The 27,037-nt window shown below is 42.2% G+C and overlaps 1 protein-coding gene across 1 annotated transcript; it reads right to left on the minus strand.

Moving 5' to 3' along the window:
* Nucleotides 1–11,224: 11,224 nt before the first annotated feature.
* Nucleotides 11,225–25,802, minus strand: LOC112238213 (glucagon family neuropeptides-like). Its single transcript, XM_042329564.1, has 5 exons — nt 25,721–25,802; nt 25,192–25,296; nt 18,400–18,531; nt 13,687–13,791; nt 11,225–11,699 (listed from the first exon to the last, which is right to left on the minus strand). The coding sequence occupies exons 2-5, from the start codon at nt 25,293–25,295 to the stop codon at nt 11,516–11,518; spliced, it is 525 nt and encodes a 174-aa protein (XP_042185498.1). The 5' UTR covers nt 25,296; nt 25,721–25,802; the 3' UTR covers nt 11,225–11,515.
* Between the last annotated feature and the right edge of the window lie 1,235 nt (nt 25,803–27,037).

Consider the following 27,037-nt stretch of genomic DNA (forward strand, 5'->3'; position numbering starts at 1 on the left):
GGACAGCAGACAGACAGTCAGAGTGGTCCTGTATCGACCATCGACCATCAGGACAGCATACAGACAAACAGAGTGGTCCTGTATCGACCTTCAGGACAGCAGACAGACAACAGAGTGGTCCTGTATTGACCTTCAGGACAGCAGACAAACAGAGTGGTCCTGTAATCGACCTTCAGGACAGCATACAGACAGTCAGAGCGGTCCTGTATCGACCATCAGGACAGCAGACAGTCAGAGCGGTCCAGAGTGGTCCTGTATCGACCTTCAGGACAGCAGACAGACAGTTAGAGTGGTCCTGTATCGACCTTCAGGACAGCATACAGACAAACAGAGTGGTCCTGTATCGACCTTCAGGACAGCAGACAAACAGAGTTGTCCTGTATCGACATTCAGGACAGCGTACAGACAGTCAGAGCGGTCCTGTATCGACCATCAGGACAGCAGACATACAGAGTGGTCCTGTATCGACCATCAGGACAGCATACAGACAGAGTGGTCCTGTATCACCTTCAGAACAGCGTACAGACTGTTAGAGTGGTCCTGTATTGACCTTCAGGACAGCGTACAGACGGTTAGAGTGGTACTGTATCGACCTTCAGTACAGCGTACAGACGGTTAGAGTGGTCCTGTATTGACCTTCAGGACAGCGTACAGACAGTTAGAGTGGTCCTGTACAGACAATCAAGACACCAGACAGTCAGAGTCATCCTGTATCGACCATCAGGACAGCAGACAGTCAGAGCGGTCCTGTATCGACCATCAGGACAGCAGACAGTCAGAGTCATCCTGTATTGACCATCAGGACAGCAGACAGTCAGAGCGGTCCTGTTTCGACCATCAGGACAGCATACAGACAGAGGGGTCCTGTATCGACCATCAGGACAGCAGACAGTCAGAGCGGTCCTGTATCGACCATCAGGACAGCATACAGACAGAGTGGTCCTGTATCGACCATCACGACAGCAGACAGTCAGTGTGGTCCTGTATTGACCATCAGGAAATTATCCAGAAAGTTAGAGTGGTCCTTTATTGACATTCAAGACAGCAGATTGTAAGTGTGGTCCTGTCACGACCAGCAGGACAGCAGACATACAGAGTGGTCCTGTATCGACCATCAGGACAGCATACAGACAGAGTGGTCCTGTATCGACCATCAGGACAGCAGACAGACAGAATGGTCCTGTATCGACCTTCAGGATATCAGACAGACAGTTAGAGTGGTCCTGTGTCGACCTTCAGGACAGCGTACAGACGGTTAGAGTGGTCCTGTATCGACCTTTAGGACAGCGTACAGACAGTTAGAGTGGTCCTGTACAGACAATAAAGACACCAGACAGTCAGAGTCATCCTGTATCAACCATCAGGACAGCAGACAGTCAGAACAGAGTGGTCCTGTATCGACCATCAGGACAGCATCAGGTCCAGCACCACAGACAGAGGGGTCCTGTATCGACCATTCAGGACAGGACAGACAGACAGGACAGCAGACAGACAGAGTGGTCCTGTAATCGACCTTCAGGACAGCATACAGACAGTCAGAGCGGTCCTGTATCGACCATCAGGACAGCAGACAGTCAGAGCGGTCCATTATCGACCATCAGGACAGCAGACAGTCAGAGTCATCCTGTATTGACCATCAGGACAGCATACAGACAGAGCGGTCCTGTATCGACCATCAGGACAGCATACAGACAAGCAGCGGTCCTGTATCGACCATCAGGACAGCAGACAGACAGTTAGAGTGGTCCTGTATCGACCTTCAGGACAGCAGACAGACAGTTAGAGTGGTCCTGTGTCGACCTTCAGGACAGCGTACAGACGGTTAGAGTGGTCCTGTATCGACCTTTAGGACAGCGTACAGACAGTTAGAGTGGTCCTGTACAGACAATAAAGACACCAGACAGTCAGAGTCATCCTGTATCAACCATCAGGACAGCAGACAGTCAGTGCGGTCCTGTATCGACCATCAGGACAGCAGACAGTCAGAGTCATCCTGTATTGACCATCAGCACAGCAGACAGTCAGAACGGTCCTGTTTCAACCATCAGGACAGCATAAAGACAGCGGGGTCCTGTATCGACCAGCAGGACAGCAGACAGACAGTTAGAGTGGTCCTGTATTGACCTTCAGGACAGCAGACAGACAGTCAGAGCGGTCCTCTATCGACCATCAGGACAGCAGACAGTCAGAGCGGTCCATTATCGACCATCAGGACAGCAGACAGTCAGAGTGGTCCTGTATCGACCATCAGGACAGCATACAGACAGAGCGGTCCTGTATCGACCAGCAGGACAGCAGACAGACAGTTAGAGTGGTCCTGTATAGACCATCAGGACAGCATACAGACAGAGTGGTCCTGTATCGACCATCAGGACAGCAGACAGACAGTTAGAGTGGTCCTGTATCGACCTTCAGGACAGCATACAGACAAACAGAGTGGTCCTGTATCGACCTTCAGGACAGCAGACAAACAGAGTTGTCCTGTATCAACCTTCAGGACAGCGTACAGACAGTCAGAGCGGTCCTGTATCGACCATCAGGACAGCAGACAGTCAGAGCGGTCCTGAATCAACCATCAGGACAGCGTACAGACAGAGTGGTCCTGTATCGACCATCAGGACAGCAGACAGTCAGTGTGGTCCTGTATTGACCATCAGGAAATTATCCAGACAGTTAGAGCGGTCTTTTATTGACATTCAAGACAGCAGATTGTAAGTGTGGTCCTGTATCGACCAGCAGGACAGCAGACATACAGAGTGGTCCTGTATCGACAATCAGGACAGCATACAGACAGAGTGGTCCTGTATCGACCATCAGGACAGCATACAGACAGAGTGGTCCTGTATCGACCTTCAGGACAGCAGACAGACAGAGTGGTCCTGTATCGACCTTCAGGACAGCAGACAGACAGTTAGAGTGGTCCTGTATCGACCTTCAGGACAGCAGACAGACGGTTAGAGTGGTCCTTTATCGACCTTCAGGACAGCGTACAGACAGAGTGGTCCTGTATCGACCATCAGGACAGCAGACAGACAGAGTGGTCCTGTATCGACCTTCAGGACAGCAGACAGACAGTTAGAGTGGTCCTGTATCGACCTTCAGGACAGCAGACATACTGTTAGAGTGGTCCTGTATCGACCTTCATGACAGCGTACAGACGGTTAGAGTGGTCCTTTGTCGACCTTCAGGACAGCGTACAGACGGTTAGAGTGGTCCTGTATCGACCTTTAGGACAGCATACAGACAGAGTGGTCCTGTATCGACCTTCAGGACAGCAGACAGACAGTTATAGTGGTCCTGTATCGACCTTCAGGACAGCAGACAAACAGAGTGGTCCTGTAATCAACCTTCAGGACAGCATACAGACAGTCAGAGCGGTCCTGTATCGACCATCAGGACAGCAGACAGTCAGAGCGGTCCTGTATCGACCATCAGGACAGCATACAGTCAGTGCGGTCCTATATTGACCATCAGGAAATTATCCAGACAGTTAGAGTGTTAGAGTAGTTGGTAAACCAGGCGAGGCAATCATTTGAGAAACGAAGGCTGTCGAGTCTGTCAATCACCACATTCTTACAGTAGTGTCTGTTATCTGTACAGTAGTGTCTGTTATCGATGGCGGTTATGATATCGTTTAGGACCTTGAGCATGGCTGAGGTGCACCGATGACCAGCTCTGAAACCAGATTGCATAGCGGAGAAGATACGGTGGAATTCGAAATGGTTGGTAATCTGTTTGTTAACTTGGCTTTCGAAGACCTTAGAAAGACAGGGTCGGATAGATATAGGTCTGTAGCAGTTTGGGTCTAGAGTGTCTCCCCCTTTGAAGAAGGGGATGACCGCGGCAGCTTTACAACCTTTAGGAATCTCAGACAATACGAAAGAGAGTCTGAACAGGCTAGTTATAGGGGTTGCAACAATTTCGGCAGATAATTTTAGAAAGAAAGGGTCAGATTTTTAACCGGGCTGATTTGTAGGGGTCCAGATTTTGCAGCTCTTTCAGAACATCAGCTATCTGGATTTGGGTAAAGGAGAAATGGTTGGGGCTTTGGCAGGTTGCTGTGGAGGGTGCCGGGCAGTTTACCGGGGTAGTGGTAGCCAGGTGGATAGCATGTACAGCCGTAGAGAAATGCTTATTGAAATTCTCAATTATAGTGGATTTATCGGTGGTGACAGTGTTTCCTAGCCTCAGAGCAGTGGGCAGCTGGGAGGGGGTGCTCTTATTCTCCATGGACTTTACAGTGTCCCAGAACTTTTTTGAGTTAGTACTACAGGATGCAAATTTCTGTTTGAAAAAGCTAGCCTAAGCTTTTCTAACTGCCTGTGTATATTTGTTCCTAACTTCCCTGAAAAGATACATATCACGGGACTATTCGATGCTAATATATAACGGGGGCTATTAGATGCTAATGCAGAACGGGGGCTGTTCGATGCTAATATATAACAGCGGCTATTCGATGCTACTGCAGAATGGGGGCTGTTCGATGCTAATGAAGAACGCCACAGGATGTTTTTGTGCTTGTCAAAGGCAGTCAAGTCTGGAGTGAACCAAGGACTATATCTGTTCCAAGTTCTACATTTCTTGAATGGGGCATGCTGATTTAAGATGGTGAGGAAGGCACTTTTAAAGAATAGCCAGGCATAATCTGCTGACGGGATTAGGGCAATGTCATTCCAAGATACCCCGGCCAGGTCGATTAGAAAGGCCTGCTTGCAGAAGTGTTTTAGGGAGCGTTTGACAGGGATGAGGGGTGGTTGTTTGGTCGCAGACCGATTACGGATGCAGGCAATGAGGCAGTGATCGCTGAGATCTTGATTGAAAACAGCAGAGGTGTATTTGGAGGGTGAGTTAGTTAGGATGACATCTATGAGGGTGCCCATGTTTACAGATTTGGAGTTGTACCTGGTAGGTTCATTGATAATTTGTGTGAGATTTAGGGTATCAAGCTTGGATTGTAGGATGGCCGGGGTGTTAAGCATGTCCCAGTTTAGGTCACCTAGTAGCACGAGCTCAGAAGATAGACGGGTGGCAATCAATTCACATATGGTGTCCAGGGCACAGCTGGGGGCAGAGGGAGGTCTATAGCCAGCGGCAACAGTGAGAGACTTGTTTCTGGAAAGGTGATTTTTTAGAAGTAGCAGCTCAAATTGTTTGGGTACAGACTTGGATACTAATACAGAACTCAAAAGGCATTTCTGCCAAAAAACGCATTTAGATAAACAATTTTTTACAATTAAATGGCTCTCCTGTGAATTCGTGACTTGTGACACATGCCTAGTTTCCTCAGGGTCACATTTGGTGTTTGTACCAAACATGAATTCACAATAAATGGTGAGTGGACCTCACAACCGTAAAGGGAAATTGGTTCTATAACTGATTCAAGTATTTTTAGCTAGATCCTAATTGGATGTAGAATTTTATGTTCCTTTTGATGGCAAGAAGGCCCTTTTCGTCTTCTCTCAGGTTGTTCATAGCTTTGTGGAAGTTACCTGTGGTGCTAATGTTTAGGCCGATGTGTGTATAGTTTTTTGTGTGCTCTAGGGCAACAGTGTCGAGATGCAACTTGTATTTGTGATCCTGGTAACTGGACCTTTTTTTAGAATAGCACTTTTTTTTTTGTTTTACTGAGAATTACTGTCAGGGCCCAGGTCTGTCAATCTGTGCAGAAGATCTAGGTGCTGCTTGTAGACCCTCCTTGGTTGGGGAGAGAAGCACCAGATCATCAGCAAACCGTAGACGATTTGACTTTAGCTTCTAAAAGGGTGAGGCCGACTGTTCAAGGGCCCTCGCCAATTTGTTGATATACCTGTATATATGTTGAAGAGGGCTCAAGCTGCATCCCTGTCTCACCCTACGAGCCTGTGGAAATAAATGTTTGTTTTTTTAGAATTTTAACCGCACACTTGTTTGTTCATGGATTTTGTAATATTGTATGTTTTTTCCCCCAACAATGCTTTCCATCAATTTGTATATCCAACCCTTGTGCCAAATTGAGGCAAAATATTTTTTGAAATCAACAAGGCATGAGAAGACTTTTGTTTTGGTTTGTCTGTCTATTACGTTGTGCAGGGTGAATATGTGGTCTGTCGTATGGTAATTTGGTAAAAAGGCAATTTGACATTTTCTCAGTACATTGTTTTCACTGAGGAAATGTACGAGTCTGCTGTTAATGATAATGCAGAGGATTTTCCCAGCGTTAGATATTGGGGTCAAAGTTGTCTCCCCTTTTGGGGATTGGGGTGATCACTCCTCGTTTCCAAATATTGGGGAAGATGCCAGAGCTAAGGATGTTAAAGAGTTTAAGTATAGCCAATTGGAATTTGTGGTCTGTATATTTTATCATTTCATTTAGGACACCATCAAACTCACAGGACTTTTTGGGTTAGAGGGTTTGTATTTTGTCATTCAATGTAATTGGAGAATCCAGTGGGTTCTTGTAGTCTTTAATAGTTGATTCTAAGATTTGAAATTGATCATGTATATGTTTTTGCTGTTTGTTCTTTGTTGCAGAGACAAAAAGATTGGAGAAGTGGTTTATCCATACATCTCCGTTTTGGATAGAACTCTTCGTGTTTGTTTAGTGTGTTCCAATTTTCCCAGAAGTGGTTAGATTCTATGGATTCTTCAATTACATTGAGCTGATTTCTGACGTGCTGTTCCTTCTTTTTAAGGTAGTGTATTTCTGTATTGTTTAAGTGATTCACCATAGTGAAGGTGTAGGCTCTGCTTTTTTGGGTCTCTAAGTTTTTGGTTTGATAGGTTTCTCAATTCCTTTCTTAAGTTTTTGCATTCTTCAAGTCCTTTTTGTTAATTGTCTTAGGTTGTCTGCTTAATATATTTAGATTTGATAGGGAAGCTGAAAGGTCAAATATACTGTTTAGGCTTTTCACTGGAAGGGATTGAATTTGTTGTTGCCTCATTTTTTCCCCTTCAATCTATAACATTTGTGCAGTTCCTTTGACTTTGCCTCATTTGAGTGTTGCTGTGATCTGATAGGGGTGTTAGTGGGCTGACTGTGAATGCTCAGAGAGACTGGATTTGAGGTCAGTGATAACGTTAGTAGTCTAACCTGCCTGGCCGGTTCCCCTCTTTCCACTGGGATTCTCTGCCTCTAACCCTATTACAGGGGCTGAGTCACTGGCTTACTGGGGCTCTCTCATGCCGTCCCTGGAGGGGGTGCGTCACCTGAGTGGGTTGATTCACTGATGTGGTCATCCTGTCTGGGTTGGCCCCCCCCCCCTTGGGTTGTGCCGTGGCGGAGATCTTTGTGGGCTATACTCGGCCTTGTCTCAGGATGGTAAGTTGGTGGTTGAAGATATCCCTCTAGTGGTGTGGGGGCTGTGCTTTGGCAAAGTGGGTGGGGTTATATCCTCCCTGTTTGGCCCTGTCCGGGGGCGTCCTCGGATGGGGCCACAGTGTCTCCTGACCCCTCCTGTCTCAGCCTCCAGTATTTATGCTGCAGTAGTTTATGTGTCGAGGGCTAGGGTCAGTTTGTTATATCTGGAGTACTTCTCCTGTCCTATTCGGTGTCCTGTGTGAATCTAAGTGTGCATTCTCTAATTCTCTCCTTCTCTCTTTCTTTCTCTCTCTTGGAGGACCTGAGCCCTAGGACCATGCCCCAGGACTACCTGACATGATGACTCCTTGCTGTCCCCAGTCCACCTGACCGTGCTGCTGCTCCAGTTTCAACTGTTCTGCCTTATTATTATTCGACCATGCTGGTCATTTATGAACATTTGAACATCTTGGCCATGTTCTGTTATAATCTCCACCCGGCACAGCCAGAAGAGGACTGGCCACCCCACATAGCCTGGTTCCTCTCTAGGTTTCTTCCTAGGTTTTGGCCTTTCTAGGGAGTTTTTCCTAGTCACCGTGCTTCTACACCTGCTTTGCTTGCTGTTTGGGGTTTTAGGCTGGGTTTCTGTACAGCACTTTGAGATATCAGCTGATGTACGAAGGGCTATATAAATAAATTTGATTGATGATAGGACGCTAGAAAAAAGGTTTTGGTAGGACAGTGTTGTAGATATGAATATTGAATACAGGTAGATGTAGGACAGTATTGTGGATGGTAGGACAGAGGTTGTTAGACAGTATTTGTTACTTAAATTTTCTATTTTCTACCTATCTATTTTTTTCCCTAACACTTGTTATCTTAACTTCTTAAAGCATTGTTGGTTAAGGTCTTGTAAAGTAAGCATTTTACTGTAAGGTCTACACATGTTGTATTCGGCTAATGTGACAAATAAAATTTAACTTTTACAGTGTTGGGGATTATGACATGATTGTAGAATAAAGGTTGTAGGAGAATGTTGTAGAATAAAGGTGGTTTTGGAAAAGGGTGAAAACCAGGAGGGGGAGAAAAAGACTGGGTAAAGCAGGAGCTGAGAAACAAAACCGCTGACTTGACAAAGACGAACTGGCACCGGACAAACAGTTTGTCAAGTCAACCAGTGTTTTGTTTCTCAGCTCCTGCTTTTTCCCAGTCTCTCTTTTCTCGCCCTCCTGGTTTTCACCCTTGCCTGTCCTGACACTGAGCCCGCCTGCTTGACCACTCTGCCAGCCCCTGAGCCTGCCTGCCGAACTGTACCTTTGCCCCACTATGGATTGTTGACCTCTGCATGCCTGCCTTGACCTGTCTATTGCCTGCCCCTATTGGATCATTAAACTATTGTTTATTCGACATGGTCTGCATCTTACCTTCATACTTGATGCCAATATTAAACAATCAATAATCCCTTGATATCAACATGTAACACTGTCGTTGGTTCACAACTCTAACAAACACTAGACACAAAGGTTGGTCTGCTTCTGGACATGGACTTTTGGACATGCCTTAATAGTTACAGGTTAAAAGAGGGGGGATGAATGAGCTAATTTAAGGCTGGTAGCCATGATGATATGAGGGCCAGATTGGGAATTTAGCACCCCTACTCTTACGATAAGTGCCATGGGATCTTTACTGATCAGGACACCCGTTTAACATCCCATCCGAAAGACAGCACCCTCACAGGGCAATGTTTAGGGTGCTGCATAGCTTCAGAGGCAAGCCAGCATTGGGATGCCGGGTGGTATGCTGCTGGTTATGTTAAATGTAGAAGACACATGTTGGTTGAATGCATTCAGTTGTGCAACTGACCAGACCTCACTCTGCCCAGTCTCCATACACTACTGATTCCATAACAATGTGTGGCCTCTGTCATTCTATCACATCTTTCACTCTATCATGCTCTCTAACCATACAGATTCAAATTAGGTCAGCTTTGTGGTTTCTATACATGGATCATATCAGTTACCATACTAGAAGAACAAACAAGCCAGACCTGGTTAGGGGTACTGCATTGACCCCCTCTGTATCCTAACTCTAAACCTCTGTTCATCTTCCCAAAATAATTCAAAGAAAGACTAGTCTGAGTGTACATGCATAATGAGTATAACACACATTCACTCAAATGACCTGCATTTTATCAAGGCAACGCCCTACATATGACCCTAAAGGAATGACAGGGTTAAGGGTCCTTAGGAGAGAATTGGTCAAATACTATACTAACCAAAACCTGCTTGTAAATATAAGTTTTACTCTTTGGGCCTGCTTGGAAACATAAAATATTGGTTGCAAAAATAAGTATAACATTCAATGCTTTGATTGTCTTTTTCAAATCTCTTTATTTTCTGCATATGTATAGTACTTCTTAAATATTTCAAGAGCATAAAATTGAAGGTGCACAATTTCCTTTTTATCTGTTTTTTATATATATTGACATGAACATCCAATATTGCTTAAACAAGTATGTATAGGCAGTTGAATTCAGAAGTTTACATACACTTAGGTTGGAGTCATTAAAACTCGTTTTTCAACCACTCCACACATTTCTTGTTAACAAACTGTAGTTTCGGCCAGTCGGTTAGGACATAAACTGTGAGCATGACACAAGTCATTTTTCCCAAAATTGTTTACAGACAGATTATTTCACTTAAAATTCACTGCATCACAATTCCAGTGGGTCAGAAGTTTACATACACTAAGTTTACTGTGCTTTTAAACAGCTTGTCATGGCTTTGTAAGCTTCTGATCGGCTAATTGACATCATTTCAGTCAATTGGAGGTGCACCTGTGGATGTATTTCAAGGCCTACCTTCAAACTCAGTGCCTCTGCTTGACATCATGGGAAAATTAAAAGAAATCAGCCAAGACCAAAAATTGCCAAGACCATATCAGCCAAGACCAAAAATTGTAGACCATTTGAAATTGCAAATTCCAAATGGCTGAAGGTACTACGTTCATCTGTACAAACATCAGTACGCAAATATAAACACCATGGGACCACTCAGCCGCCATACCGCTCAGAATGGAGACGCATTCTGTCTCCTGGAGATGAACGTACTTTGGTGTGAAAAGTGCAAATCAATCCCAGAACAAGAGAAAAGGACCTTGTGAAGATGCATGAGGAAACCGGTACAAAAGTATCTATATCCACAGTAAAACGACTCCTATATCGACATAACCTGAAAGGCTGCTCAGCAAGGAAGAAGCCAGGAAAAAGGGGGAAGCTTGCAAGCCGAAGAACACCATCCAAACCGTGAAGCACGAGGGTGGCAGCGTCATGTTATGGGGGTAATTTGCTGCAGGAGGGACGGGTGCCCTTCAAAAAATAGATGGCATCATGAGGCAGGAAAAGTATGTGGATATATTGAAGCAACATCTCAAGACATCAGTCAGGAAGTTAAAACTCGGTCACAAATGGGTCTTCCAAATGGACAATGACCCCAAGCATACTTCCAAAGTTGTGGCAAAATGGCTTAAGGACAACAAAGTCAAGGTATTGGAGTGGCCATCACAAAGCCCTGACCTCAATCCCATAGAACATTTGTGGGCAGAACTGAAAAGGCGTGTGCGAGCAAGGAGACCTAATGTACAAACCTTATTCAGTTACACCAGCTCTGTCAGGAGGAATGGGCCAAAAAATCACCCAATTTATTGTGGGAAGCTTGTGGAAGGCTTCCCGAAACGTTTGACCCAAGTTAAACAATTTAAAATCAATGCTACCAAATACTAATTGAGTGTATGTTAACTTCTGACCCACTGGGAATGTGATGAAAGAAATAAAAGCTGAAATAAATCATTTTCTCTAGTATTTATTCTGACATTTCACATTCTTAAAATTAACTGGTGATCCTAACTGACCTAAGACAGGGAATTTTTACTATGATTATATGTCAGGAATTGTGAAAAACTGAGTTTAAATGTATTTGGCTAAATTGTATGTACTGTAAGCTTTCGACTTCAACTGTAAATATACGTTTAAGGAACACAGGCACAAACCACATTTTGGTCAGATATAGTATAGCATTCATAAGGATGTAGTTTGAAGGATGAGTATATATAACAGAGAGTTAGGGTCAGAATTGGGGTCAGAGTTAGGGTCAAAGTTAGGGTTAGGGTCAGAGTTAGGGTTAGGGTCAGAGTTAGGGTCAGAGTTAGGTTTAGGGTCAGGGTAAGGGAGGGCTAGAATCGCTACGAATATGTGAGCCTCCATACTTTGTTCCTAAATCGCTGTCTGTACCTTCTCCCCAACACTGCCTCCAGGTACTTCTTCATAGCCATCTGTTTCCTGTAGCGACTGTAGCCGTCTGTGAAGATGCCGTCTGAGTGACGCTTTGATAACGGCTCCGATTCATCCTCCATTCGACTCTCCTCACTGCATTGACATGGGACAACATATTAGTACAGCATGGTACTACATAACACTCTCCTCAAATAAACACATAAACATCATATTACTACGTCATACTATATGTCATATTAGTATATAAATCCTACTAAATAGATCTTACTACATACAGTAGATCCTACTACATACACTAGATCCTACTGTACTACATAGATCCTACTACATACAGTAGATCCTACTGTACTATATAGATCCTCCTACACACAGTAGATCCTACTACATACAGTAAATCCAACTACATAAATCCTACAACACACAGTAGATCCTACTACATACTGTAGATCCTACTACATAGATCCTACTACATACAGTAGATCCTACTACATACAGTAGATCCTACTACATAGATCCTACTACATACAGTAGACCCTACTACATACAGTAGATCCTACTACATATATCCTACTACATACTATAGATCCTACTACATAGATCCTACCACATAGATCCTACTCCATATATCCTATAATCATACAGTAGATCCTACTACATACTGTAGATCCTACTACATAGAGCCTACTACATACAGTAGGTCCTACTACAAACTGTAGATCCTACTACATAATGTAGATCCTACTACATAGATCGTACTACATACAGTAGGTCCTACAACATACTGTAGATCCTACTACATACAGTAGATCCTACTACATATTGTAGATCCTACTACATGTAGATCCTACTACATACTGTAGATCCTACTACATAGACATACAGTAGACCCAGTAGATCCTACTACATACAGTAGATCTACTACTACATAGATCCTACTACATAGATCCTGTAGATCCTACTACATACTGTAGATCCTACTACATACTGTAGATCCCTACTACATACAGTAGATCCTACTACATACTGTAGATCCTACTATAGATCCTACATACAGTAGATCCTACTACATTAGATCCTACTACATACTGTAGATCCTACTACATACAGTAGATCCTACTCCATATATCCTATAATCATACAGTAGATCCTACTACATACTGTAGATCCTACTACATAGAGCCTACTACATACAGTAGGTCCTACTACAAACTGTAGATCCTACTACATAATGTAGATCCTACTACATAGATCGTACTACATACAGTAGGTCCTACAACATACTGTAGATCCTACTACATACAGTAGATCCTACTACATATTGTAGATCCTACTACATACTGTAGATCCTACTACATACTGTAGATCCTACTACATAGATCCTACTACATACAGTAGATCCTACTACATACAGTAGATCCTACTACATACAGTAGACCCTACTACATACAGTAGATCCTGCTACATAGATCCTACTACATACTGTAGATCCTACTACATACTGTAGATCCTACTACATAGATCCTACTACATACAGTAGATCCTACTACATACTGTAGATCCTACTACATAGATCCTACTACATACAGTAGATCCTACTACATTAGATCCTACTACATACTGTAGATCCTACTACATACAGTAGATCCTACTACATAGATCCTACTACATACAGTAGATCCTACTACATACTGTAGATCCTACTACATAGATCCTACTACATACTCTAGATCCTACTACAAACAGTAGATCCTACTACATACTGTAGATCCTACTACATAGATCCTACTACATACTGTAGATCCCATTACATACTGTAGATCCTACTACATAGATCCTACTACATACAGTAGATCCTACTACATAGATCCTACTACATACTGTAGATCCTTCTACATAGATCCTACTACATACAGTAGATCCTACTACATACAGTTGATCCTACTGCATAGATCCTACTACATACTGTAGATCCTCCTACCACACAGGTCATACTACTGTAGGCTATACAGGTATCATCATCAGAGCAGTGAATAACAGGTTCATACAGGTATCATCAGAGCAGTGAATAAAAGGTCCCATCAGGCATCATCATCAGAGCAGTGAATAACAGGTCTCTTACCCTACAGGTATCATCATCAGTGCAGTGAGATACTGCCTCGCTGTCAGCTGGCCCAGAATCTCCCTCAATGTTCTAGCTACCACCTCCTCCGCACGTCTCTCTGTTCTGAGACAACACAACAACACAGAGACATGTTAAAATCAGAACTTGACACACCAACACAACCCTAGACACGTTATAATCAGAACCCCTACACAACACAACTCTAGAAACATTAGAATCAGAACCCCTATGCAACACAATCGACAAATAAGAATCAGAACCCCAACACAACACCAGACACGTTAGAATCAGAACCCAGACACAATAACACAAACCTAGACACATTAGAATCAGAACCCCTACACAACACAACCCTAGAAACATTAGAATCAGAACCAATACACAACACAAGACATATTAGAAACTGAACCCCGAAACAACACAACCCTAGACACATACGAATCAGAACCACAACACAACAACACAACCCTAGACACATACGAATCAGAACCACAACACAACAACACAACCCTAGACACATTACAATCAGAACCCTTACATAACAACACAACCCTAGACACATACGAATCAGAACCACAACACAACAACACAACCCTAGACACATACAATCAGAACCACAACACAACAACACAACCCTAGACACATTACAATCAGAAACCCGGCACAACACAACAACACAACCCTAGACACATTACAATCAGAAACCACAACACAACAACACAACCCTAGACACATTACAATCAGAACCACAACATAACAACACAACCCTAGACACATTACAATCAGAACCCTTACATAACAACACAACCCTAGACACATACGAATCAGAAACACAACACAACAACACAACCCTAGACACATTACAATCAGAACCACAACACAACAACACAACCCTAGACACATTACAATCAGAAACCACAACATAACAACACAACCCTAGACACATACAATCAGAAACCACAACACAACAACACAACCCTAGACACATTACAATCAGAACCACAACACAACAACACAACCCTAGACACATTACAATCAGAACCCTTACATAACAACACAACCCTAGACACATACGAATCAGAACCACAACACAACAACACAACCCTAGACACATTACAATCAGAACCACAACACAACAACACAACCCTAGACACATTACAATCAGAAACCACAACACAACAACACAACCCTAGACACATACGAATCAGAACCACAACATAACAACACAACCCTAGACACATTACAATCAGAACCCTTACATAACAACACAACCCTAGACACATACGAATCAGAACCACAACACAACAACACAATGCTAGAAACATCAGAATGCTTTTTGGGCAGAAATGCCTTCTCGAACATGTGAACAACTGAACACAATGTCTTAAACTCAGAATGTACTGTTTTGACTAGCAGAATATGTCTTAAACTGAAGTTTACTGTTAGCTGACTAGCTAGGTATATGTCTTAAACTACAGTGTACTGTTAGCTGACTAGCTAGGTATATGTCTTAAACTACAGTGTACTGTTAGCTGACTAGCTAGGTATATGTCTTAAACTACAGTGTACTGTTAGCTGACTAGCTAGGTATATGTCTTAAACTACAGTGTACTGTTAGCTGACTAGCTAGGTATATGTCTTAAACTACAGTGTACTGTTAGCTGGCTAGCTCTGTAGCTGGCATTATTATTCAGATCCCAGAGATCCCAGCTTTTCCTGTTAGAAGTCGGAAGTTTGCATACACTTAGGTTGGAGTCATTAAAACCCATTTTCAACCACTCCACAAATTTCTTGTGAACAAACTATAGTTTTGGCAAGTCGGTTAGGACATCTACTTTGTGTATGACACAAGTAATTTTTCCAACAATTGTTTACAGACAGATTATTTCATGTATAATATCACAATTCCAGTGGGTCAGAAGTTTACATACACTAAGTTGACTGTGCCTTTAAACAGCTTGGAAGATTCCAGAAAATGATGTCATGCTTTAGAAGCTTCTGATCAGCTAATTTAAAAAAAACATTTTTTTAACCTTTATTTAACTAGACAAGTCAGTTAAGTCCAAATTCTTATTTTCAATGATGGCCTAGGAACAGTGGGTTTAACTGCCTGTTCAGGGGCAGAATGACAGATTTGTACCTTGTCAGCTCAGGGATTTCAACTTGCAACCTTCCAGTTACTAGTCCAACACTCTAACCACTAGGCTACACCAAATGACATCAATTGAGTCAATTGGAGGTGTACCTGTGGATGTATTTCAAGGCCTACCTTCAAACTCAGTGCCTCTTTGCTTGACATCATGGGAAAATCAAAAGAAATCAGCCAAGACCTCAGAAAAAAACTGTAGACCTCCACAAGTCTGGTTCATCCTTGGCAGCAATTTCCAAATGCCTGAGGGTACCACGTTCATCTGTACAAACAATAGTACACAAGTATAAACACTATGGGACTACACAGTTGTCATACCACTCAGGAAGGAGACGCATTCTGTCTCCTGGAGATGAACGTACTTTGGTGCGAAAAGTGCAAATCAATCCCAGAACAACAGCAAAGGACCTTGTGAAGATGCTGGATGAAACAGGTACAAAAGTATCTATATCCACAGTAAAATGAGTCCTATATCGACATATCCTGAAAGGCCGCTCAGCAAGGAAGAAGCCACTGCTCCAAAACCACCATAAAAAAGCCAGACTACGGTTTGCAACTGCACATGAGGACAAAGATCGTGCGTTTTGAGAAATGTCCTCTGGTCTAATGAAACAAAAATAGAACTGTTTGGCCACAATGACCATTGTTATGTTTGGAGGAAAAAGGGGGAAGCTTGCAAGCCGAAGAACACCATCCCAACCGTGAAGCACAGGGGTGGCAGCGTCATGTTATGGGGGTGCTTTGCAGCAGGAGGGACTGGTGCACTTCACAAAATAGATGGCATCATGAGGCAGGAAAATTACGTGGATATATTGAAGCAACATCTCATGCATCAGTCAGGAAGTTAAAGCTTGGTCACAAATGGGTCTTCCAAATGGACAATGACCCCAAGCATACTTCCAAAGTTGTGGCAAAATGGCTTAAGGACAACAAAGTCAAAGTATTGGAGTGGCCATCACAAAGCCCTGACCTCAATCCCATAGAAAATTTGTGGGCAGAACTGAAAAAGCGTGTGCGAGCAAGGAGGCCTACAAACCTGATTCAGTTACACCAGTTCTGTCAGGAGGAATGGGCCGGAATTCACCCAACTTATTGTGGGAAGCTTGTGGAAGGCTTCCCGAAACGTTTGACCCAAGTTAAACAATTTAAAGGCAATGCTACCAAATACTAATTGAGTGTATGTTAACTTTTGACCCAATGGGAATGTGATGAAAGAAATCAAATCTGAAATAAATAATTCTCTCTGCTATTATTCTGACACTTCACATTATTAAAATAAAGTGGCGATCCTAACTGACCTAAGACAGGGAATTTTTACTCGGATTAAATGTCAGGAACTGTGAAAAACTGAGTTTAAACGTATTTGGCTGAGGTGTGTGTAAACTTCCGACTTCAACTGTAGCTAAGTTTAACCTGTTTGGTTAGCCCCCAGCATTGTAGCATTGTTTGTACTTTGTTCATTGTTGTTTAACTAGCTAACGTTAGCTGGCTGGCTTGTTAGCTGAGGTTACGCGACATTTGTACAACTCCCGTTGAACATGTCCGGTGTCAGTAAATGTTTGCAAAAAAGCTAAAATAAATTGTTGCCAGCAGAGTTTGTGTGGCTGTTTTCATGTTATCCATATGTAAACAAATCATCGGTCAGAGTGCTCCGAAAGCGAAACGAGATGAGTGGGGCTAAAGATTAATAAGAGGGTGTGAATGATGCTGAATCGGTGTAGACAAAGCAGAGCTCTTGACTAGATACCAAAACATTCAAAGGAGATTTTCTCAAAAGTGAGTATAAAAGTTGATCAACTTTCAAAGCAGAATTGCTTTCCCATTGTTCCTCAAATGCAGTGTATGATCTAAAGCCAACATCTCATTTGGCCGCCTTTCCTTCCAGTTCTCCGCTGCCTGTGACTGGAACGAATTGCAAAAATCGCTGAAGTTGGAGACTTTTATTTCCCTCACCAACTTTAAACATCTGCTATCTGAGCAGCTAACTGATCGCTGCAGCTGTACATAGTCCATCTGTAAATAGCCCATCCAATTTATCTACCTCATCCCCATACTGTTTTATTTATTTACTTTTCTGCTCTTTTGCACACCAGTATCTCTACTTGCACATGATCATCTGATAATTTATCACTCCAGTGTTAATCTGCTAAATTGTAATTATTTGCTCTTATGGCCTATTTATTGCCTACCTCCTCATGCCTTTTGCACACAATGTATATAGACTCTTTTTTTTCTACTGTGTTATTGACTTGTTTATTGTTTACTCCATGTGTAACTCTATGTTGTTGTCTGTTCACACTGCTATGCTTTATCTTGGCCAGGTCGCAGTTGTAAATGATAACTTGTTCTCAACTAGCCTACCTGGTTAAATAAAGGTGAAATTAAAAAAAAAAATTGTAGCTCTGAGTCTCTGCTTTTATCTAATGTAAAAAACACCATTTCACATTTTGCTACAAAAGACCAAATCTAGGTGGTGGGTCACAAATAAGCAAAATCGAAAAGGTATCAGTAATGAGGTTACGCTCATCATTCTTCTGTAGAATCATAAGTCAGTTCTCTACCCTTTCTCTGTCGGGTACTTCAATGTGTAAACGTCATCTAAAGAAGGCAGGCTTCGTATCGATATCTGATCGTTGTCAAAAGATATGTCTGTTAACATATTCCCCTCCTCTTCATACACTTTATTTTCTAGTCTGGAATGACAAAAACAATGGTGTAAATAACCTACTGGTAAACACATTAAAACACATTCTGTATACATGAAAGAAAACAACAAACGTAGGCTATAACATAAAATATGTATATTTTTTATTTCACCTTTATTTAACCAGGTAGGCTAGTTGAGAACAAGTTCTCATTTACAACTGTGACCTGGCCAAGATAAAGCAAAGCAGTGCAACACAAACAACAACAGAGTTACACATGGAATAAACAAACATGCAGTCAATAATACAATAGAAAATGTCTATATACAGTGTGTGCAAATGAGGTAGGATAAGGGAGGTAAAGGCAATAAACAGGCTATAGTGGCGAAATAATGACAATTTAGCATTAACACTGGAGTGATAAATGTGCAGATGATGATGTGCAAGTAGAGCTATCTCTGCAGTAGATTGCAACTCCAGTCCCTTTGGCAGTTCTATCTTGATGGAAAATGTTATAGTTAGGGATGGAAATTACAGGGTTTTTGGTGATCTTCCTAAGCCAGGATTCAGACACGGCTAGGGCATCAGGGCATCAGGGTTGGCGGAGTGTGCTAAAGCAGTGAATGAAACACATTTAGGCTTCTGATGTTAAACTCCTTAGGGCTAGGGGGCAGTATCCTGAATTTCTGCCTGTCTGACATGCTCAAAGTAAACTTACTGTTAAGGGAAATTTTATCAATGATGACTAATTATGTATACATTTCAATCAGGACTGACTAATCCGAATACTATTATGTTACTGTACATGTATGAATTTTCTCTCTTGCTCCCAGTATTGAATATAATGTAGTCAAGAGTTTGGAACAATGACGGTCTGTTCCTTGTCTGTTCTCCAATTTCACCGGATGTGGTTGGCTTCTATCCCAGTGTCAAGAAGAGCGGGACACCATTTTCAGTTTATCCCTGTGGTAAAAGAGGTTTTAACCTCTACATCAGAAGGTTACTAAAACTGTTAAAATAATGGGCTGATATGGCAGGTGAAAATCAGAAGAAAATCCGCCCAGAATTAGTTTTCTTTTCAGCTCCCAGGCTCTTATTTTATAAAAAGCTATAAGAACGATTTTATCGAAAAAAACGACCATTCATATTGTAGCTGGGACCCTTGGGATTGCAAACAGAGGAAGATCTTCAAATGTAAGTGATTTATTTAATCGCTATTTGTGATTTTGTTAAGCCTGTGCTTGTTGAAAAATATTTTGATGTGGGGCACTGTCCTCAGATGGTTGTGCTTCTAAAAATAGCGGGACACCGAGTCCCAAGAAGGTTACGGCTAAAAGCTATAAGAACTGGTTGTCTAGTGCATTGGGGGCAGAGAATAAAATGAGCAGATTTCTGTGCGTGTTAGAATAGATTCAGGGCATAATGTACAGACAATGGTATGGTAGGATGTGAGTACAGTGGAGGTAAACCTAGGTGTTGAGTAACAGTGAGCGGTTTCGTCTCTGGAGGCACCAGTTAAGCCAGGTGAGATCTCCGCATGTATGTGGGGTGGGACAAAAGAGCTATCTAAGGCATTTTGAGCAGGACTGAGGGATCTACAGTGAAATAAAACAATAAGAACTAGCCAAGACAGCACTAGACATGGCATATTGACATTAGAGAGAGGCATAAAGCAATCACAGGTGTTGATCAGGAGAGCTAAAACAACAACGGGTAAAGGGTGATGAATGGGCAGAGTGAGTCAGTTAGGTACATACAGGACCTGAGTTTGAGGTTGGGGCCAACAGGTTAACAAAATGAGGTACCATGTTATTGAAACAGTCCAGGGGACATCAGCTATGTAGCCGAGTGATTATAGGGTCAAAAGAGCAGCAATAGGTGAGTCGGGATGCCATTCGGTAGTCACTACTACGCTAGGCGAGAAGGGGACACACCGTTCAGAAAAGCTAGCGGGCCGGGGCTAGTAGATGGCTCTTCGGCGACATCGTAACAGAATAGCCTGTTGAGACCACATCAGGAAATCACGTCGGCAGTCCAGTCGTGATGGATCGGCGGGGCTTCGTGTCGACAATAAAGGGTCCAGGCTAATTGGCAAAGGAGGTAAGCCCAAGAATTAGCTGGTATATGGACCTAGCTCGAAGATAGCTCAAGGCTAGCTGGTGCTTGCTTCGTGACAGTGGCGTTAGCCACTCGTTTGCAGCTAGCTAGCTGTGGTGATCCGGTGTTATGATCCAGAGCGGCAGGAATCCAGTGATATGATAGAGAGAATTCCGATATGCTCTGGGTTGATATTGCGCTGTGCAGACTGGCAGGTGTTGTGAGAGCTAAGGCTGGCTGGTGACCGAGGAAAAAGGTGAAGACCGCTAGCCGTGGCTAACAAAGACCAGTAGCTAGTTAGCTCCTGATGGAAGTTCCAGTTATAAGGAATAAAAATAGCAGATCCGTACCACATTGGGTGAGACGGGTTGCAGGAAAGTATATTTATTTCGTAGATAGAATGTGAGATTAAGATATATACGAAAAAGACCGGCTATTTACACAGGATAAGACACGAGATAAGACAAATACACACGTCCTACTGCTACGCCATCTTGCCATCTTGGATTTCAAAATAACACAATAGATATTGTAAAAGACAATACAAATAAAAAACAACATTTTTTTTGTACCATCATCTTTGAAATGCAAGAGAAAGGCCATCATGTATTATTCCAGACCAGGTGTAATTTTGATTTTGGCCACTAGATGGCAGCAGCGTATGTGCAAAGTTTTAGACTGATCCAATGAACGATTACATTTATGCTAAAATGTTTGTATCAAGACTGCCCAAATGTGCATAATTTGTTTATTAATAACTTTTCATGTTCAAAATTGTACACTCTCCTCAAACAATAGCATGGTATTATTTAATTGTAATAGCTACTGTAAATTAGAGTCTTGAAGCTAGGGGGCACTATTTTTATTTTTGGAAAAATAACGTTCCCAAAGTAAACAGCCTATTTCTCAGGACCAGATGCTAGAATATGCATATAATTGACAGCTTAGGATAGAATACACACTAAAGTTTCCAAAACTGTGAAAATATTGTCTGTGAGTTTAACAGAACTGATATTGCAGGCGAAAGCCTGAGAAAAATCCAATCAGGAAGTGACTCTTATTTTGAAACCCCTGTCTTTCTATGCATCCCTATTGCCCATTGAAAGGGATATCAACCAGATTCCTTTTTCTGTGGCTTCCCTAAGGTGTCTAAAGCCTTTAGACGTAGTGTCAGGCCTTTATTTTGAAGAATGAGTGTAAACGTCCACATTGCGTAAGTGGTCAGTTGTTGGCTCTCAGTGTGATTTTTGCGCAAAACAGAGAGGTAGCCATTTTTCCTCCCGGTCCTAGTGAAAAGCCAACTGTCCCGGTTGATATATTATCGAATAGATATTTGAAAAACACCTTGAGGATTGATTATAAAAAACGTTTGCCATGTTTCTGTCGATATTATGGATATAATTTTGATTTTTTTTCTGCGTTGTCGTGACCGCTATTTCTGGTGGATTCCTGGGCATAACGCATCAAACTAGTGGAGGTATTTGGATATAAAAAATATCTTTATGGAACAAAAGGAACATTTGCTGTCTAACTGGGAGTCTCGTGAGTGAAAACATCCGAAGATCATCAAAGGTAAACAATTAATTTGATTGCTTTTCTGATTTTCGTGACCAAGTTACCTGCCGCTAGGTGTACATAATGTTTTGCTAGTATATCGATAAACTTACACAAACGCTTGCATTGTTTTTCGCTGTAAAGCATAATTTCAAAATCTGAGACGACAGGGTGATTAACAAAAGGCTAAGCTGTGTTTCGCTATATTTCACTTGTGATTTCATGAATATGAATATTTTCTAGTAAGATTATTTGACCGTTGCGCTATGCTATTTAACGTAGTTGATGACAATTATCCCGGATCTGGGGTGGGTGGTTCCAAGAGGTTTTAACAAGAATTTAAGCTTTCTGCCAATATCAGATATGTCTATGTCCTTGAAAGTTTTCTTGTTACTTACAACCTCATGCTAATCGCATTAGCCTACGTTAACTCAACCGTCCCGTGGACAGGACACTGATCCCGAGAAGTTTTAAAGCTTGTTGTTAGCTAGCTAATGTTAGCTGAGGTCAGATGGCTGGCTTGCTATCTAAAATTAACTTCCATTTATGAACTGTGTACCGTTAGTAATGTTTTGTCAGAATGCTATTCTGCGTTGCTAGTTGTAGCCTAATGTTAACTAGCTAACATTAATCTTATTTGGTTAACTTTATCTAGCTATGACAATCGGTTTGTATTGCTAGTACTCAATGGATTGAGCTATGGTTCAATATTTAACTAGCTACACTTTTTAACAAAGACCCCAAGTTAAAGCTTCCTGTTAGCTAGATAACATTAGCTGATGGTAGATGGCTGGCTAGCTAGCTAACCTTACGTGTATGAAGTGTGTAGTGATATCTCAGAATGCCATTTCATATCTATTGTATAATAATGCTAAAATATTTGTATCTGTAATTTCTCTTTCAGCATCAGTAGAACACGCCTGACTCTCCTCCACCAGTCATACAAGGAGAATGGTCTAACCCTCTGCAGGTACATATTAGAATTGTGCAATAGTAGAGCATAAGTGATTTGGCCCATCATTGTAACACTGAGTTAATTAGTTAAGTTATTGTTATAAAAGGTTATATTCCAATGTTATTTAATGTTTATTTATATTCCATTCCAATATTATATTCCAATGCTTTTTTAAAATTAATTAAAAACAACCATTGAAAACCTTTTGCTCCTGAATTTAATTTTAAAGACCGCTGGGATTTAAAATCTTGCATTGTTCAAATTATATTTAGTGCAATTGTACATAATGGATTGTATGGAAAAGGAACAATAAACAAAGACAAAGAAAATGAATGTGCAGGTGGGTTAAAAAGAGGGACTTTACATCAAATCTCCTCATTGTGAGGATATTAATGGTGACATGGGCAAAACAATTTCCCCCCATATTTTGTTTCAATCATCAAAGAAGACAACTAGACTTAGCTTTAGCTTTTAAGTATTACTTACTAAATAAAACTGATTAAATGGGGGGCAGTTACCCCTGAAAACGGCCCTTTCCTAATAGCAACATTCCATTTATTTCCCTTTATAGTTTATTCACCAAAGCATGACCTTCATCCACATACCAATTTGTTTTCCAAACGTTGCTTTTTTGTGTCAGCAGTTAGACATTGTTCTTAAGGTTACCCCCTAGTACCCTACTAACCTATCGTTTTCGTGTCCAAACAATGACAATACTGTGTTTCTGTTAGCTAATATTAATACATATATTTTTATATAGTGCTTTCATTACAAAGAATCTCAAAGACCCTGTAAAAACAAACAAAACAAATGTAGAGATCTGGCTGGTCTTAGGCAATGGCCTTCCAAGGCTTCAGATGACAAGGTATTGTTCAGCCACGTGGTTCAGAAAGGCAACAATGTATTGTTCCGTCGAAACTTCATTTAGTAATGTGGATTTAAAATAATAATATCTAATTAACTACATTTTGAAAGATTTATTCACACACATTCATTATTATAACAGTAAGGTCAATAATAAGGTTATTCATTCCACCATGATTTGAAACTCTAAGCTATAAGGACTGTCTGACAACTGCAAAATAATTGATTGAAATATGCAGGTAAATTATGGATAACTCTGATAAATATAATAAATGTTGATGGAGCCTTGGCTCTCACTTTGGATTTCCCCAAGGCTCTGCCCATGGCTCTGCCCTCGGCTCTCCCCTCTCCCCACAGCTCTGCCCTTGGCTCTCCCCTCCCCACAGCTCTCCCCTTGGCTCTCCCCAGCTCTGCCCTCAGGCTCAAGGCTCTGCCCCTCTCCCCACAGCTCTCCCCTTGGCTCTCCCCATGGCTCTCTCCCCTCAGCTCTCCCCATGGCTCTGCCCATGGCTCTCCCCATGGCTCTCCCCTCTCCCCTCGGCTCTCCCCATGGCTCTGCCCTCTCCCCTCGGCTCTCCCCTTTCCCCTCGGCTCTCCCCACGGCTCTGCCCTCTCCCCTCGGTTCTCCCCTCTCCCCTCGGCTCTCCCCTTTCCCCTCGGCTCTCCCTCTCCCCTCGGCTCTCCCCATGGCTCTCCCCTCTCCCCTCGGCTCTCCCCACGGCTCCCCCGCGCCCCATCTTCATCCCAGGCAGGGCTATGCTCCTGCAGGTTTCATTCATTCCTCTCATTTTATTCAGGGTGTCATGATGTAGTACATCTACTATACTATCTACTGTTTCTCTAATGTAATACGGGTTCTATTGTCCTGTCTGGACGGGACCTCTGTCTATTTCAACAAACTAACACCAGCTGACGTTACACACGTTCAAGCCTATCAGTCAAAATAAAGACATATGAAAAATATTATATAGATCAAATATGATTTGCAATCATTTTAGACTATTCCATAACAAACATTTAAAATGTTGTTATAAAATACATAAACTATAATAGCCTGTGCTATTCTGCATAAAAATGTCCATATAATATTCCAATATTGAACACTGATTCCTGTTGATAAAAACACTGTTTAATTTAGCTTTGATTCATAAATCTTGATAAAGAATAGAGATGGCTTCAGTCTGAGATTAACCCCGATCAGAACTAATATCTATTTTAAATAGGAATGAATAACCAACCTTATCTTGGGATACCTGAGTCCTATAGACGAGCAGTAGATTCTGTAGTGCATTAGGATGCCGCAGACCAACAGCACTAGAGTGGCTCTATGACACCGTGCCATTCTAGAAGGGAAAAACACACTAACTGTTCAAATATAACTGGTAAAACAAACTATTATATATTGTACACAAATTGCTAAATTAAACTAATAAAAATAGAACCGCACAAAAACATATTAATGTGTCTATGTGCAGGAAATTCATAATTCTGTATTCTTCTAAATTAATTTGAAGATTAAATAAGAAATTATGTGTCATATTCATTCAAAGAAGGAATTCTGTTTAGAGTCTCTCCTCTCCATTTCATAAAGTTTGGGAGTGCCGCTGTGTTGCACACTTCACCCCGTTCCACTGGGCAGAACTGGGCGTCAAGAGGATACATTCTGCATAAAAATACATTCCACAACTTAACTTATAGATCCTCCTTCATATTCCCCCAAATGAAAACAGCTAGTTTATAAATCAGAAGCTAGATTGGGTAACGTACTTATCGCAGAAGGTAGGCAGAGTAGCGTGCTGCAATGTGCTGGTCCAAGCAGGCTGTTGGTTGTTAGATAGAAAGATACCGATCTTCTTCTTCCTATAATGGCACCTTGTAGCGCCTTTCTTCCTCATCTCTCTCTCTCTCTCTCTCTCTCTCTCTCTCTCCCTCAGCGCGTCACTCCACACAGCCTCTGCACTTTCATACACAATAGGGATAGAACATGCAGTTGAACAAACACCACCTCGGTAGAAAGGAACGTTGCTGTTTGTGTCCATGTCTTTTTTGAAACTTTTAGTCCTGATCTCAGGTTATCTGAAGTTTTATCAGTGGATCATCAGCTGTGCCTTCTTCACTATTCACATAAAAGATTCTACAGATGTCATCACACTAAGGGTAGGGTGACACTTGTCGGATGTGGCAAGCCTTGCAAACTATTATGAACTACAAAGGGAAACCCAGCCGTGAGCTGCCCAATGATGCAAGTCTACCATTTGGGCTAAATGCCTTTTGTGCTTGATTCTAGGCACACAACACTGAAGCATGCATGAGAGCACCAGCTGTTCCGGACGACTGTTTGATCACGCTCTCCATAGCCGATGAGAGCAAGACCTTTAAACTGGTCAGCATTGACAAGGCTGCAGGGCCAGACGGATTATCAGGACGTGTACTCAGAGCATGCCCGGACCAACTGGCAAGTGTCTTCACTGACATTTTCAACCTCTCCCTGACCGAGTCTGTAATACCTACATGTTCCAAGCAGACCAATATAGTCCCTGTGCCCAAGAAAGCAAAGGTAACCTGGGAACGTTGTCATACACATCAATCCAGAGCATCTCAAACATGCTCAATGGTTGACAAGTCTGGTGAGTACGCAGGCTATGGAAGAACTGGGACATTTTCAGCTTCCAAGATTTGTGTACAGATCCTTACGACATTCACATCGAAGGTGCTGCAGTGGAGCGGGTCGAGAGTTTCAAGTTCCTTGGTGTCCACATCACCAACAAACTATCATGGTCCAAACACACCGAGAAAATCATGAAGAGGACACGACCGTTTTTTCCCCCTCGCCTTTCCCCCCTCGGAAAAGATTTGGCAAGGGTCCCCAGATCCTCAAAAAGTTACACAGCTGCGCCATCGAGAGCATCCTGACTAGTTGCATTACTGCCTGGTATGGCATTTGCTCAGCATCCTACCGTAAGGCACTACAGAGGGTAGTGGGTATGGCCAGGTACATCACTGGGTCCAAGCTTCCTGACATCCAGGACCAATATACTAGTCAGAGTCAGAGGAAGGCCCAAAAAAATTGTCAAATACTAGTCA

This window comes from Oncorhynchus tshawytscha, linkage group LG10 (genome assembly GCF_018296145.1).
Source record: "Oncorhynchus tshawytscha isolate Ot180627B linkage group LG10, Otsh_v2.0, whole genome shotgun sequence".
Taxonomy (NCBI): domain Eukaryota; kingdom Metazoa; phylum Chordata; class Actinopteri; order Salmoniformes; family Salmonidae; genus Oncorhynchus; species Oncorhynchus tshawytscha.

What these genes read in the sequence shown, in the direction of transcription:
- LOC112238213 (XM_042329564.1), bottom strand. Translation starts at nt 25,295, where the DNA reads ATGGCACGGTGTCATAGAGCCACTCTAGTGCTGTTGGTCTGCGGCATC. An exon ending in AAGTACCCGACAGAGAAAGG is followed by an intron (nt 13,792 to 18,399) that starts GTAGAGAACTGA and finishes GTGTTGTCTCAG; the next exon opens with AACAGAGAGACGTGCGGAGG. An exon ending in CTGATGATGATACCTGTAGG is followed by an intron (nt 11,700 to 13,686) that starts GTAAGAGACCTG and finishes ATGTCAATGCAG; the next exon opens with TGAGGAGAGTCGAATGGAGG.